The sequence below is a fragment of the Meleagris gallopavo genome, chromosome 8, assembly GCF_905368555.1.
Source record: "Meleagris gallopavo chromosome 8, MGAL_WU_HG_1.1, whole genome shotgun sequence".
Classification (NCBI taxonomy): Eukaryota; Metazoa; Chordata; class Aves; order Galliformes; family Phasianidae; genus Meleagris; species Meleagris gallopavo.
This window is the reverse complement of record NC_139411.1, coordinates 5,658,508-5,673,425: the sequence shown is the minus strand read 5'-3', so window position 1 is coordinate 5,673,425 and position 14,918 is coordinate 5,658,508. Positions and strand designations below refer to the sequence as shown.

The following is a 14,918-nucleotide window of genomic DNA, read 5'->3' as shown; positions in this document are numbered from 1 at the left end:
CTCTTTGTGCAAAAGCTGAATGCTCATCTCTTCAATCCTTCCTTTGCCCACCCCTCTGTTTACTTACAACCAAAATGTTCAGGAATTCATTTTTTAGGAGTCCACTTTCCTGTCCTTCAGTAACAATCAAAACTCAAAACCAAACCGTAACAAAAAACCACACATTACCAGGCCTGAAAACAATGCTATAAAACCATAAGGCAGATATGACAACGCTTACACTGGAGTAAGTATGTCGCACACGGACGATGCATGTAACAACTATCTGCACTCTCAACTTAATCCAGTTTTAGTCTTACACTGCAGACAACATTATCCACATTCTGTTTAACCTTAAAGCTACTTTCAACCCCGCAAAGAAGAGATTAAAGCCATTAATGCTTTCCAACAACATGACACAGAATTGGGTATTTTTAGAATTGACTTTTTCAAATTCTTAACAGCAGCAAATGGAAATTAAGAACAGCAAACATCTTTTACTAATTTTCCCACCCCACCGAAGCGGAATCACCAGCATACCTTTATCTACAATATGATCAAGACCACCTAGGAGTCGCAGTTCTTCTTTAAACCAGTCCCCAGCTCGCTTTGAGGTGAGAGACAGTAATGTTTCCATCGCCAGATGCCCGGTCTGAAAAAGTCACATTCCAGAATTAATGAAATCATCACATGCAGCTGTAGCCAATATAGCAGATCATATAAATACGCTTCATCGAAAAGCCGTTTAAGCAAAGTTAGAGGTTCTGAGCAGAAAAACCACCAGAGGGAGTAAGAACAGACAGAAAGGGGTTCTCTTTTTATTTTTTTAAAAGGACTTGCTACCAATGAAGAAAGATGTCTTCGCTTTTCTAGCCAGACAGCAAAAAACCCTGCTTATTACTTCTGTTATTCCCAGATACAATGCTTTTGCTGCTTGGAGAATTCATTTGTTTCTAATGGAGGCTTTTTGTGTGTGTGGTTTTATTTTAAATGTACTGACGACAACAATTAAACTAAAATGCTGATAAATGTATCTTATTTTATTTAGCGAATTCTTTTCTCTAAAAGGAACACAAATCTAAATTCAACAACACTGAAGATAACTCTGTTTCCTGCAGACTGCAGCTGAACAGATTAAGGTTGTCACCTTAGTTAATCCTCTGCAAGGTTTTTTAACCAACCTCCCCCCCCCATTTATGAAGACATTACTATTTAGGTTGACTTTCTAAAGGCTTCTATAAAGGCAAATGATAATAATAAAAGACATTATACACATATTAGACATACACATATGTACGCATAAGATTTACACTTACAAAGAACTATATCAACTTCTGTAATCTCAAAAAAAAAAAAAAAAAAAGCCACACAGGTAAATCTGGGCTACTATACACCTCATCATTTCATGTGCCACAAATTCAACCATGAACACCTAGAGAAAAAGCTGAAAGGCATCCTTAAAGTGAACTGAATTTAACTACTTTCAAATTATCTTCCTTCCCTGACATGTCTGATTTGTAATGCTTCTGAGGAGGGCTGTGCTCACTCCGAGCTGTGCAGCACGCTCCAGGAAGACACCAGTGCAGGCCTCAGCACTTCCCGGGAATAACAGGACTCACCAGGCTTGAATAAACCTTGCTATCTTTGAAAGCCAAGTTATTATTTGCATGAGTTTTCTCACCAATCCTGATAGCTTCAGCTGCTTTCCTTGCTTTCAGAGTAGTGATTTCCAAGGAGAAGCTGAAGATCTACACTGATAAAGAAGAGCTACCCACTCAAGTTCTCAGCTATTTCATTATGTATTTTTTTTAAGAAGCAACCTCTGCAGCACATGGTCACCGATGACCCTGCAGTCAGTGAGTGCATTGCAGTAACGTAAATGGAAGCATCCTTGGGCCATGAAGGTGTTGAGGGGGGAGAGCACAGGCAGCAGCAAACCTCCTATAGGTCATTTCTCACCGAGTCAGCAGCTTCTTAATTCTCCATCACAGAGGAAACAACCACCACCGCTGGCCATTACTCCTGCAGCTGTTTCATCACTCAGGTAACAGCTAACTGCCTTATGCTAATAGCCACAAGGACAAGGATGATTTTCATGTACGTTTTAATTATTCAAATCTTAACTCTTCCTTTTGAGCAGTCACTTATTCTGTTCAGTTTTACGTACGTTCCCTCCCAGTAACGTGTCACCAGCTGAAGAGAGAACTCACTCTGGATGATTTAGTTACAGACAAGATCTACCTGCAAGCATCAGATACACGGGGCTACACTGACTAAAAGCAAACTGCCCTTCTCTAACAGGAAGGCTAAGTTCTTTAGGTTTGATCTCCTGCTACACCAGAAAGAAAAACAGAGTAAATTCAATTCACAGAGAATTCCTTCTCAGTTTCTGGCTTGCCATTTTTCAATGTTGAGAGCAGACTGGAAAGCTGAGTCCTCTGCGAACATTTATGAGTACTCAAAAATTAGCCCACCCTCATTTCCAGCTGTAGTCACACAAACATTTCTGCATAAAGATACAGGTGGGGCTGTATTGGTCAAATTAGATTCAACAATCTAATTGTAGTTGGTAAAGCACAAACTGGAGCTATCAAAACATGTTGCAGTCCTTCTGTTTTTCAGTGGTTATGTCCAAGTTAGAAAAAGATCTTTTCTGTAACTCAAGAAGATCTGCAGTTTTTGTTAGCATTTTCTGCCTGTCTGTCATCTGGTACAAAATGGAGACTACTTATAATATGACAGAAATTCGTTTGAAAATAATTTATCTTCTACACATGAAATTCATTACTGTCTCAACTTACCGCTGCTACCATCACAAATTGGCAAAGAATCTATTCACATCATTTGGCTTGCAAATATTCTCTATACGCTGTACAGTCTACTTCTAGATGGTGCAGCAGGGAGGAAACCGGTTTCCATCTGTGAGGTACTACAGTATTTAACACATTTACAACAAGAGCTCAATATGATTTTAAAAAATAAAGATGTCTCGGAGAAAAAAAAAAACTTGAATTTTTTAATAGTTTTTTTTAATTCATGGACAATTTTCTCGCAGGACAGAGTTCCTCTTAACATAGCCTCACCCTTTTAAAACTCAGGCCAGCTCAGATTATGAATATGAGAAATATTTAATAGAAGACAGTGGCCTGCGTTGCTACATGCTTTAGCAATCACGAACCTGTAAACAGCTGTTCCATGATTGATAAATGGAGCTGTCTTCCATTTTATAATGCAGAAGATCTAGCAGATCGTGCACTATGTGAAAGTCTTCTCCAGGGTAAGACACTGTTTATACCAATTCCTTGCTAATCATCACCTTGAAAGCACAGTTCGTTCTGCCTTGATATTTTAAGATTGTATCATATGAATTACCAGAGCAAGCTGAAAGCAGAGAAAATCAACTCAAATCTCATTCTGCCTTTTGAAGGCCAGAAAAATCACTGAGTTCCTTGCCTATATATTTTGTGAGTTTGTAGGAAATAAGGCTAAAAATCAAATAGTGGAACAATTATCATTTGTCAACATAAATCACTTACCAAGGTTAAGAATTATAACAAGATTATTCTTCCTCCCTTACATCTCCACTCCTCCACACACTACATAATACTGACTTTTGATATCAATTCAGCTATCTGTTCCACAGCTAGAATTTGGAGTGGGTGATGGGGTGCTAAAAGGACAAAGAAATCCCTAGAATTTCAAGGACAAAAGTAGGTTCACTACAACTACGAAAGAAAATGCCAGTTCACCAATGCAGAGTATCTTTCAAACTACCATAAAATAGAAAACAATCTTAAGGTTACCAACAGGAGTTGAAACGTTTGTTACAGAGATGAAGCTCTGGAAAGTTCAGTTCATAATCAATACATTAGAAACCTCTCATCAATGTAGGTGTTAGATTAAAAATAACAAAAACCCAGTAAGAACTTCTGAAATATTAAAGAACTTATAAGAAGATATTAAGATCATACTAACATTTGTTACACTGAAACAGGGTGAAAACAAGAAAATATCAGTAATTTGTGCCTCTTTAACCACACATCTAGTCAAATTTGTTCCTCTTTCTTTAAAGATGCTCTTTCAAAAAGACTTGCAACTTACATTTTATTTTTCAGACTAGCTTGACACTAGCATCAAATCATGGTCAAATTTACTTTTAGACAAAAATGTGCTCGCTCTGCACAAGCTAAAGATACATAAAGATACATAGTAGGCTTGAGAAAGGAAGCATAAAACAAACAGCCCTCATCTAAACTTAAGCTTATCGATACATCTGCCACTGCACTTCCAGCAGAGAGAAACTGGTTTCTGAAAGACAGCTCTCTTTATTTACTTTAAATGCAGGTACTTGGACCACATTTTCAGTTTAGCACACAACACTCTTATTCTCACGTTACAACCCTACTGTTCGTAGATTTAAGCAAAGAAAGTCAAATAAACTAAATGTAATCCAGAAACATAATTATTTCAAATCTTATTGGTTTTTAATAGCTACCTGTAACGAACTACACTCCTACCAATAGCCAACGGTGAATCACACAGCTGAAGAACACAACTTTATCCTTCTAAAAATCTTCCATAAAGGAAATGTTAAGCTCAGAAGTGATGCAGTGCAATCACATATACAGAAAAATTGGATAGTGCCGTGACTTGTGAGTTATGAGACAGGAAATGAAGGTTGGTGCTTATCAATTCCATTTTATTAAGCATTTCGCTATTGTCAATGTTTCCAAACAAAAGCGTGATACCCACCGTGATGTTTTCGAGATCAAGATGTTTATTGTGAACAGTTTCACACAGTCTCCGAATCTTTTCCTTAATTTTATTCATGTCTTTCTCATTCAGCAGCTTGGCAGAAGAAGCATCTTGTTCCAATTCCAACAGCCGTATCATCAGATCTAAGCTAGCTCTGTCTAGATCCATGTTCAAACGATCCCTACTCAAGATGTACATTAGAGCTGCTGTACAAAGGGACAAATTCTTGGGTTGGGAAATAAAAAAAAAAGAAAATAATTTTTAATAAGCACATTAAAGAAGTTATACAATTTTTAATGAGATGAAAACATATGTAGGTCACTCCGACCTATTTATTTCCATAGAAACTACAACAGATACAAAGAGCAAACTAACACTACTTACAGAGAGGTCAACATAGTCACCACCAGTTATGAATTTTTGCCAGCAACGAACAAGAGCTGCATGCTGTGCTTGTAAAAATCTGTATCAGTGGAGGTGAGCCACTGCTGCTACTGCTGAAACTGTAGAGACTTATTGGTTTCCATAAACATTCAGGAAGTGCTGATGAATGTCAATGGGTGCCATTTTTTCCATATGGAGGAATTCAGTGACAGACCTTTGCATCATGCATACTTTCATGTCAGACACATTCCATCAGACTGCCCCTCTGCAGCCATCTGTCACACAGCAACAACATGTAGCAGAACGTTGGTGGAAAGGTTCCACCTCTACTGCCATGCCATCAGCACTCACCTATCTACAACAGGAAACACCTGACATGTCCCCATCTCCACTAGCACTTGCATAAGTATTTATTCTGGTACATCAATTGATTCACTGTAGTTAGTTTCTAACTCACAGGAATGAGACAAATAATTCAATATATTCATAAAGCTCAGGTTGAAAAGCAGGTTGTTCTGCTTTTGAGAGATTCAGTGCTGCAAATGAATAATGATAACTCTGGTAACAGAGAATTATGGAAGAGACAGATGGCAGAGGAACAAAGTAAAAAGACTGTGGTACGTGCCAATGTTGGTGCAAATTCAAGTTAGGTAAGTTCAACTAGTGACAGAAAGCATCAGAAAGATCATAAGGGTGGGAAAGGAAGACAAAAAAGCACCTGATGACATACACTCCATTTCTGCCAAGCAGGTCTATCAGTCAACACTTACCCAAACCTTTCCTGCACAAACACATTTCATTTCCATGTGAATACTGTTTTTTAGAAGCAGAGAGAGTACAAACCAAGAGTCCTTCCTCCCACGTCAGTTTTTCAACTAGAAAATGCTATTAGCTCAACCATCCCTATCTTACAAAGAATTAACAGAAATGTTCTATAGGGACCTCTTACTGACTAAAGAATACCTAAATCTTCTTCAAGGAGTTGTAACTCATCCTCACCAGGATCCAGAAAAGCAAAGGCAGAAGGGGGCTGTCAGGAAAAGACAAATGACAGTAAGAGCAAAGAGATCAGACCAAAGCTATCTGTCGCTAGGGCTGGCAAGTACAGTACTGGTGCCAAGAGAGCCATCTATCCAGATGAGCTCCAAGCAACAAGAAAGAGTAAAAATGTACACAGAGAGTCGAGCTGTGCTGGGCACAGTACTTCCATAAACCTTTTTAGACAGCTGAGGGAGGGGGGAGTCTATCAGTTTTCTTTGGAGTAACTGACTGAACTCAAGTGGGAAAGAAGAGTCAGTATGCTGCATGTATGTATTTCAATTTATTTATTTATTTATTTATTTCATGAATGGTAAATTTAAAATGCAGAAAAGTTAAATACACATCACACAACTAAAGTCTGGGAAGTACATGTTGTAAGGCTCAACAGGAAAGAGCTGAATTTCTGGATTATAACAGATTAACATTTTGTTAACAGTTCAGCCAACCATCAAAGCAATCATTAGCTGCCTCTATTTTAGAAGCAAGCAGTAATCATACCTGGTCATACCAGGCAGTACCAGCATCTCCAAAGCAGGATTAGGCAGCTGACAGTCTATCAAAAAGTATGCTAAAATGCCTTCTTGGCTGAGACAGGGAAACCCTTGAGGGCAGAGGTGAATAAAATGCATCTGGAATACTGAAGGGAGCAAGAGTTTTTAAATCTACATCTTCTTTCACAGTATAACCTGAAGGCACAGGATTGTTTTTAAGAAATGAAGCTTAGCTTTGAATATCCCTATTCCAGCTTTGTCAGCTGGACCATGTAAGGCAGGAAGCAGTATACACAGCTTGCCTAGATAGACACTACCTTAACTTCAATTTATTTTCACCAATAAACTTGCAATTTTATCATTTAAATTACAGAAATTCTATTTCGTTTTAAACTGTAAGAAATTTCAGGTTACTGGCAGATGACTGCACTTTTTGTTCCTTCAGAATGGCAGTTCCTAGAACAGACAGAACGAGCTTCTAGTGAACAGCATTACTCAGCTGCTCAAACCCCCAAAGGACACTTCGTTTCTGACAAGTGAAATTTACGCAGTAGTTGAGAGTTGAGTAGTTTCTCTCAACTGCAGAATTTAGGGTATGGACTACTAACGTTTCGGCATTTCAAAAAGGCAGAGACTGCTCTTGGATCACTACTTAGAATACTCTGCTTTGCAGATACTTACAAGCCTGATAAGGCCAATCAGACTAATTCCGTAAGACTGTACCAAACTCCTGTTTCTCTCAGGCTTCCTTCTTTGCAATCCAGCTGACTTTCTATTACACAGCAAGTCATGGCTTTTCCTCCATGCAAGCACCTGGCATCGCTTCCCTTCAGACTTTCCAACCCAGGTTTTAACTTGCTCAGATTAAAAAGGAATCAAGGTGGGGGCTAGGATATTATATGGAATGTTTCAGGTTACAGGAGGACTGCCAGATTGCAAAAAGGAGTGGAGTAGGTATGTGTAACAAGAACTAGACTCCTGCAACAAGGAAAAACCTAAAGACAACCGGGCCAACAAACTCCCAAATGCTCAACTGCAAGAGGAAAACGATCAAGTTGCAAAATAAGATCTTTGGATAGTCATGGTGCTTTACTGCAGAACAGATCTGCTTCAGCTATCTGTTGTGTTACTGATACAGTTTACTAAAAGTCAGTTTTCTTACAGACAGGTTGGTTTAATCTTAAATAACAGTAACTCTTGAATTCAAACAATTTTGCTCTGATGAATAAAGTGTTCAAGACAGTTATTTACATAGGTTTCAGACAACCTCATGCACAACCCTACAGAGAATTCTAACTTGAGAACGGGGGAGGAAAAACATCTATACAAGTCATTTTTGATCCTAAAATAAATAATCAAAAGCACTAAAAAAAAACAAAAACAAAACAAAACCAACCTTCTTACGTATTGCAACAGTAAACCTGTGCCCTGTTTCATTTGTTTTTGTTTTTTTTCCTGTTTTATTGCTGACAACACTAAAAACAAAACACATCCTTCTTCCAAACGAAGGTTGTGGAGGGGAGGAAAGAGTAAAGCAAGTATTTGTTCTAAACAGAATTTAAGGCAGATTACTATTGCTATCTGTCCTTCTACAGTATTCAGGAAGACAACCCATTTGAACATTTACTCCAGAAACTGCAGGCCAACTACACCCACTCTCATCTTTGTCTTCCCTTGCTCATTCTATTTATACCCCAACTTACAGGACCAGATGGTTATTTTCTGGGGTTCAGTGCTACATTCAATGCACCCTTTTTAAAATTTTATTTTTGTTCACATGCTCAAGACATTACAAAATCACATTTCTGTGCTTAACTACTGACAACTGTAATGAAAATACAGATTTTACTTGAAAAATGAACAATATTCCATAGCCTTTAAAACACAGCTAAAGAGAAAAGTCATCCTAAAAAAAAAAAAAATCAAATTGCAGCTTAGAAGAGAAATGTATAAGCAAACTACATCCAACAAGTACTCAACACAGCTCAAGAAGATAACAAGCTATGTTGCTTTCTTTATTGAAAAATTGCTCTGCATCTACTATTTTATATTCTTATGGAAATCAGCAACTCATCTCCTTTCTCAGCCTATTCCACTGTACAGTACAAGTGAATGCAGGATACACCAAACCGTATCATTATGACAGTACTCCCTCACATCCAAAATACTATATGCCAAAGGTATCAACAAAATAATTGTGCTCTTTTCCCCTGAGGTCCCTATTCATGTTAAAACAATGTCAGCCACCTAAGTTCAGTGTAACACAATTTGTTATTGAGTTACCTTGCACTACGATTCAGTGGAGAAATTTCTTTTGATTTTAAAGAACTTACAATTGTAGCGAAACAATGAGTGAATGAATGGGTAGTTTAAAAAGACAGCAAGGTTATACAAAAAAAAGCCATTGCTGAAACATACACTGACAGTATTCAGAACATGTATTTTTAGAATTTATTATTAGTTTGTTAAATTAGTGATTTTGTAATAGTGTATAATATATACCAAGAAATATACATTAAAATGTTAAGTACGTTATTACATTAACTTCCTTTTTTTTCCCCCAGACAGAAGGGAGCATCAGAAGATACACTGAAAAGAGTGAATAGAATCAATGCTCTTTGCTACTGCAGCCTAATAATAGCATGCAATTTCCTTTTGAACTGCATGTGCTAGTTCTTTTGAAAATGAAGGAATAATGGGAACTGTTAAGTGACAGCCTAAAATACACTGAGCAAGCCTGTACATTTTCCAAGTAACTGTAGCTGTCCTCTGCAGATCTCCTGCAGCTCAGTGGTGGTACCCATCTTAAACAGCGTGACTATATTTATTGCTAGTGTCACTCAGCACTATTTCAACAACTCACAGAACAATGAACACATTGAATCTGGTTCGTGTGTCTTACAATTAGCCATTACTAATTTGCCAGGAAGAGGGAAAATAAACTATTATTCTAAAATTAGCTACCTAGAGCTCTACAGCTCCTCTCCTCACTTCACGCTCCTTCTACCCTCTCCCTCACCCCACTGTAAGATAACAAGTACAATCTCCTTAAACGTTTATTCCTACCAAGTTTTCTACTGCAACATCTGTCACTCTGTGATAGCTATTAGAAAACCAATAAAGCAGACTGGGTATACATATATCTACTATCTGCTTCTAGTAACTTCTCCCACATTAAGCTTTCATAGCAATTCTTGGTGGGAAATTCCACAGTTGTCAATCACTAGCAAAAAAGTACTGCTACCCACAAGTTACAGCTGAATTGAGCTTACGAAACTGATAAGGAAAGCCAAACTGCTTCAGTTTTCAACCTCCAGGTCACTTTTCCTGTTTTATCACAGAACACTGCACGTACTCAAGACACCCCACGAATGCAACTATAGCACTGCTCAAGGAGACAAGCACCAGATGTGCCATATTACCCATCACAGCCAAAGCAAGGGAAGCAATTCATATAAGCTACAGGTGTAGCACTGAAGACATCTTTAAACAAAAACAAAGGATTTTTTAAAAATGTTAAGTCTTTTATTTGAATGCAATACATAGTTTTCCTTCAGATCTGTTTTGAAGAAAAAAAAAAACTATGGTAAAGTAAGTTTTTAAAAGGTGGTGTTTTTTTGTTTTGGGATACACTCTATACATGATGCTCGACTGCAAATAAGGTGTGCACAAAATTTTTTAAGAAATACACAGCTATAGTCAAACTGTAATAAAACGCACAATGGATACATACCTGATGGTGCTGGGAATCATCCAGTGTTTTGAAAACCATGGCTACCATCCCATGTGCTCTCAGATGCATCCGGAAGCTGGGCATGGCGCACTTGGTCGCCAAGCTGATTACACTAGAGAAAATTAATTCTGGATTAGAGCTAAAATCACCACATTTACAAGAACTGTACTGAAACAAGTCTAAGAAACACAGCTCAAGGAGCTATGTTCTAAATTCTGAAACTTGTTTAAACCAACTTCAGCAGTGGAGAGCAGAGCAGCATTTATTCAACAGTTGTTTACCAGCACCATACTGTATCCTGTTTACTTATTTTAAGGTCAGCTAGAAACCAATTTGAAAGCGTAGCCTGAACTTACTTCTTTCAAACAAAATTTGAAATAATTAACTTGAAAATAAAGTGTTCATAGATTAAGCATGAAACTGAGTTAGAGGTACAGGAGAGCTCACTGTGGATCAAGGAATAATCCAGAATTATAAACATGAGCTCCCATCATTATCTAATAGCTATCTGTTTAACTGACTGATTAATCCTACCCATGTCCAGTGGTACCTCTTTAAAAGATAAAAAAAAAAACAAACAAACAACCAAGCACAATCATTTAATATTTACTGCTACATTCAGAGATGATGGAAACACTATAGTGTTAATATATTAGTCTAATCAAATAGCATAACAGTTTTTTTCTACAAGATGGAAGTTTCTCCCATATTTTTGTTAGAAAATTGCTTTGTCATTCCCAGCACAGCAGCCCAACACAGAGACTATTTAAAAATACAGTGCTTTTCAGCATGGGGTACTGTGGGAGCAATACTGCCATCAACTCTTCTCTGACTAGTAAGGAAACACCGTAAGATTCATACAGTATGGTGTTTTGAGAACAAGTAGCCTTTCTCCCATCACAATGGCATCAATTAGAGCTACACCGTTTTCCTTTGGAAAAATGAATTTCTTTTAATTTATTAATTGAAAGAAAAGCATTTATGATATTTATCTAAGTTGCACTCCTTGATAAAAACACGTGAAGTCAGAAGTCAGTTGAAAGCCTTAGGATGCTCACAATACCAGGCGGTGCACTTGATGTGAAAGACAGTCCTGAACTACCACCGAGGTACTTGTATGTTTTCTCTATGATGTACACAGAAACAGGAAAGCAGATTACTTGAGCTTATGCTAAATCAACAATATTCAGTACTGTTTTCAGGGAACAAGAAGAATAAATTTTTTCTGTAATAGCTCTCCTGCAAGGAGAAAGAGCATAAAGCTCTTTCTCATTGCAGACAGGTCTCCAAGCATCCTTATCACTTGTGTCTGTGGAATCATGTTGTTCCTTTCTCTAGCATTTCAGTTGTGGTAAACAGGAAATTTCAGAAGTATGAAGTCGAGATAAACTATTATGTGGCTACAGAACATCATTCCAATTAATTTTATGTTCAGACAATAGAAACCAGTATTGTTGTGAATAAACTGTGTCAACGCATGACTGTAACTTCTCTGATACTAACTTGGCAATAAAACGTAAATTGAACATTAAAAGCAGCATCAGTACTCAAAGACAGCTTAGGAAAGCTTCCAATAAGCACCGTGGCCACAACAACTCCAGTGGAAATTTAGCAGTATCACCACATCACATTAGCTTTATATTCTAGCCAGCAAACTTCACTGTCTTACAGATTTCATTTTAGAACTAACTTTTTGTTTTAAAAAATAAGAAAAACCCAACAGACATCTCATTTAAAATCACAGTGAAGAAAGATTTCTTCAATTTACAGTAAGGCAAACAAGTTTTGAAGATGTACCTTACTTAGCAATTTCTTTCTTCATCTTCTCTCCTTTGTACTGCTGCTGATTACTCACAACTCATCTTCAAGACTGCATTCAAATGTTATTCTTTACAAAAGAAGCACTGAGTAACTACCAAATGACATTTTAAAGTTTGGCCACTTCTTTAATGGGTATTTATTTAATTCAATTGCTCTTTTAAATACCAGCTTGATGTTTGACATTAAGGTATCTTACCTAAGGCAACGTGTGTTTAGGGGCTGATTGCTCTTCAATCCACTTAGCAAGTACTCAATATCATCTGTGAACTCTTGGTTTTCACCAAATTCCACTACATCATTGAAGTGCTTTACATGCTGAACAACAGTGTATAACTGGAAGAGACAAATATTTTGACCTAGGTAAGTTCTTAAGCTCTTGGAATTTATTATAACTTAGCAAGTACAGTTCAAAATCTATTCAGTTTTGAGTGCAAGGAAACATTAAGTAGTCAACAAAGGCCATTCAACCATATAAATAAAAAAATATTACCTTTAAGAGGAAAGCCAAATTTCTTTTTGATACTGTTCCTTCAGTACTTAGAATTAGCAATAATTCTTTATTTTAAAAATTTGTCAAGAATACTTACTTCTTTGTCTTCTTTCCTACATTTCAATGCAGTTACTATCTCTTGATAGGGCTGAGTAGGTATTGTCACAGTTTTAATCACTTTGGGAGGTGGTGCAGGAGCCTTAAAAACTCCATCATCTTTATGAATTGCCTCCTTTGAAGATAGCCTTACCTATTAATAAGAAAGTGCTAAAATGGGCAGATGTTTTGAGCATGTAAACATACACTGCATACATCAGGAAACAGTACAGGTGTGCAATTGTCAAACTCACATTTTGGGACAATTTAGTCCTTCCCTTACGCTACCAAGATGTACCTAAACTGTGTGATAATGTACCTAATCTTAAAAAAAAAAATCAATAAAAACAGAAATTACATGCATTTTTAAGTATTAAAAACAGTTTTAAGTAGTCAGGAACACTCCAGTGAATTATGAAACTGGAAAAAAAAAAAAATCCCTTACCGATGTTCTTTAAGCTTTAGGGTAAGTAGAACAATCAAGGGTTTAAAAACAAGTATTTGTTGATACTTATGCGTATTTTACCCCCCTTTCACTGGAGCTTCCAGGACTGACAGTACAGCTGGTAGCTATACTGAACCATCATTAAGCACACTGGTCTGGATACGGTCACAGCACCGAGCAACCACTGCTTCAGCACAGCTGGAGCTGAAAAACTTTGTGTGAACTGCTTTCATTCCTATCTACTGGAGGCCAGCGCACTGCTGTGCTCAGGGAGTACCTCACCAACCTAACACACTGCAAAACGTCTCCAGGTAGGAGACTACCAATATAATTTTTGTAGTACTATAAAAACATGCCGTTAAAATAAAAGAAGCACTAAAGCCTAAAACTGATAAGGTATGCTCTAATAAGGTATTCTCCACACACTGGCCCGGTGCATACTTGTGTTACTAATATTTTCCAGGAACAACATACTACAGCAAGAACTACAGCAAAACCTATTTGGAATAAGCAACAGGTAGTAAAGAACTTGATGCAGACAGAGAATATGCATTAGCTGTTACATGCTGCAGGGGATATTAGAAAGAAAAGCTTTCTTCTTGTGTATCAACAGTCAAAATTAAAACACAAGACGAAGCACACTGTTCCTTACACACTGCCTCTACCAGTGTGCAGCACTTCGGTGTTTGCTCACTCAGGCTCCAAAGGCAAAAGGATAATAAGCCACCCTGGAAAGCATGTAATGGAGGACTGTGATTTTAATCAGCTTTGGAAAGCAGGAGATCTGCTGAAGCAGAACAGTCTCATCCAAGTCCTGGTTAACAACCTCCCCTTCAAAATGGATTCCAAGGGAGTTAAGAAGCCATAAGAAAGAATACTCGACATAAGCAGTTTGCATGTTATCTTCCTGTAAATTTAAAATAAATTCGTCTGTATCTGCGCTCAGGAATTACTGCTGAACATTTGGAATAAGGCTTATTTCTTACTACTCTTACCCCTTGATCATACACACAAATCAAGCTTAAAAAACATGACCGAAGTAACTTCAGATACTCTTTATAACATCAGAAGCTCCTACAGCTTCTGCTAGTAAGTTGCTTCAACCAAGCCTCTGCCACATTACTGAATTAATACACGGATGGTTCCAAAGTGGAAGCCTGACAGAAGACAAAATGGCCTGTTTGAATATGGATGATCCCAACACTCCTAACCTGAAGAGGCTATGCTCCAAGACTACCTGAGAAGACTCAGAGGAAACCTGCCTTGCAGCTGGCTATCAAGAGTCTTTCATGCAAAACAGTACGAATAGAAAGATTAAGCAAGCAATAAAAGCTTCAGTTCAAACCTACACACTTGAAATCGAGAGAAGGATTTAAGAACTTTTAATCATCTGTTTAAAAGAAAAGCTCAGGGTGAAAAATCTGCTCTCTTCCAAGCTAGTGCAATTAGTTATTTCAATTCAAGTCATCTGTGCTTTCCAGGCAGCATGGTTAACAGCAAAGGAAGGTCATTTTGAATAAGATGAGGACAAACAAAAGAAATGTAGATCAAAGAGCTGTCATCAGCACAGAAGACACACAAGGGTGAAAAAAAAACACAAAAACTGAAGACATATCAGTGCTAGAATAACCTTGCTTCGATTTTCTGCTCTCAGATATGAAATAAGTTCACATCAAATGAAAT

At 37.5% G+C, this 14,918-nt stretch overlaps 1 protein-coding gene across 4 annotated transcripts in view; it reads right to left on the bottom strand.

The window, feature by feature from the left end:
• The window catches only part of WAPL (WAPL cohesin release factor), a 60,850-nt gene that overhangs the window by 11,063 nt on the left and 34,869 nt on the right, over positions 1-14,918 (bottom strand). For 3 of the 4 annotated variants that reach the window (XM_085229102.1, XM_085229103.1, XM_003207836.5), the window contains exons 6-10: positions 12,792-12,944; positions 12,401-12,537; positions 10,384-10,495; positions 4,732-4,959; positions 520-631 (exon numbers count right to left, since the gene is read on the bottom strand). In XM_085229102.1, coding sequence (XP_085085228.1) covers positions 520-631; positions 4,732-4,959; positions 10,384-10,495; positions 12,401-12,537; positions 12,792-12,944 — 742 coding nt within the window. The remainder of the gene's footprint in view (positions 1-519; positions 632-4,731; positions 4,960-10,383; positions 10,496-12,400; positions 12,538-12,791; positions 12,945-14,918) is intronic. The other variant, XM_085229105.1, reaches the window with a different exon arrangement.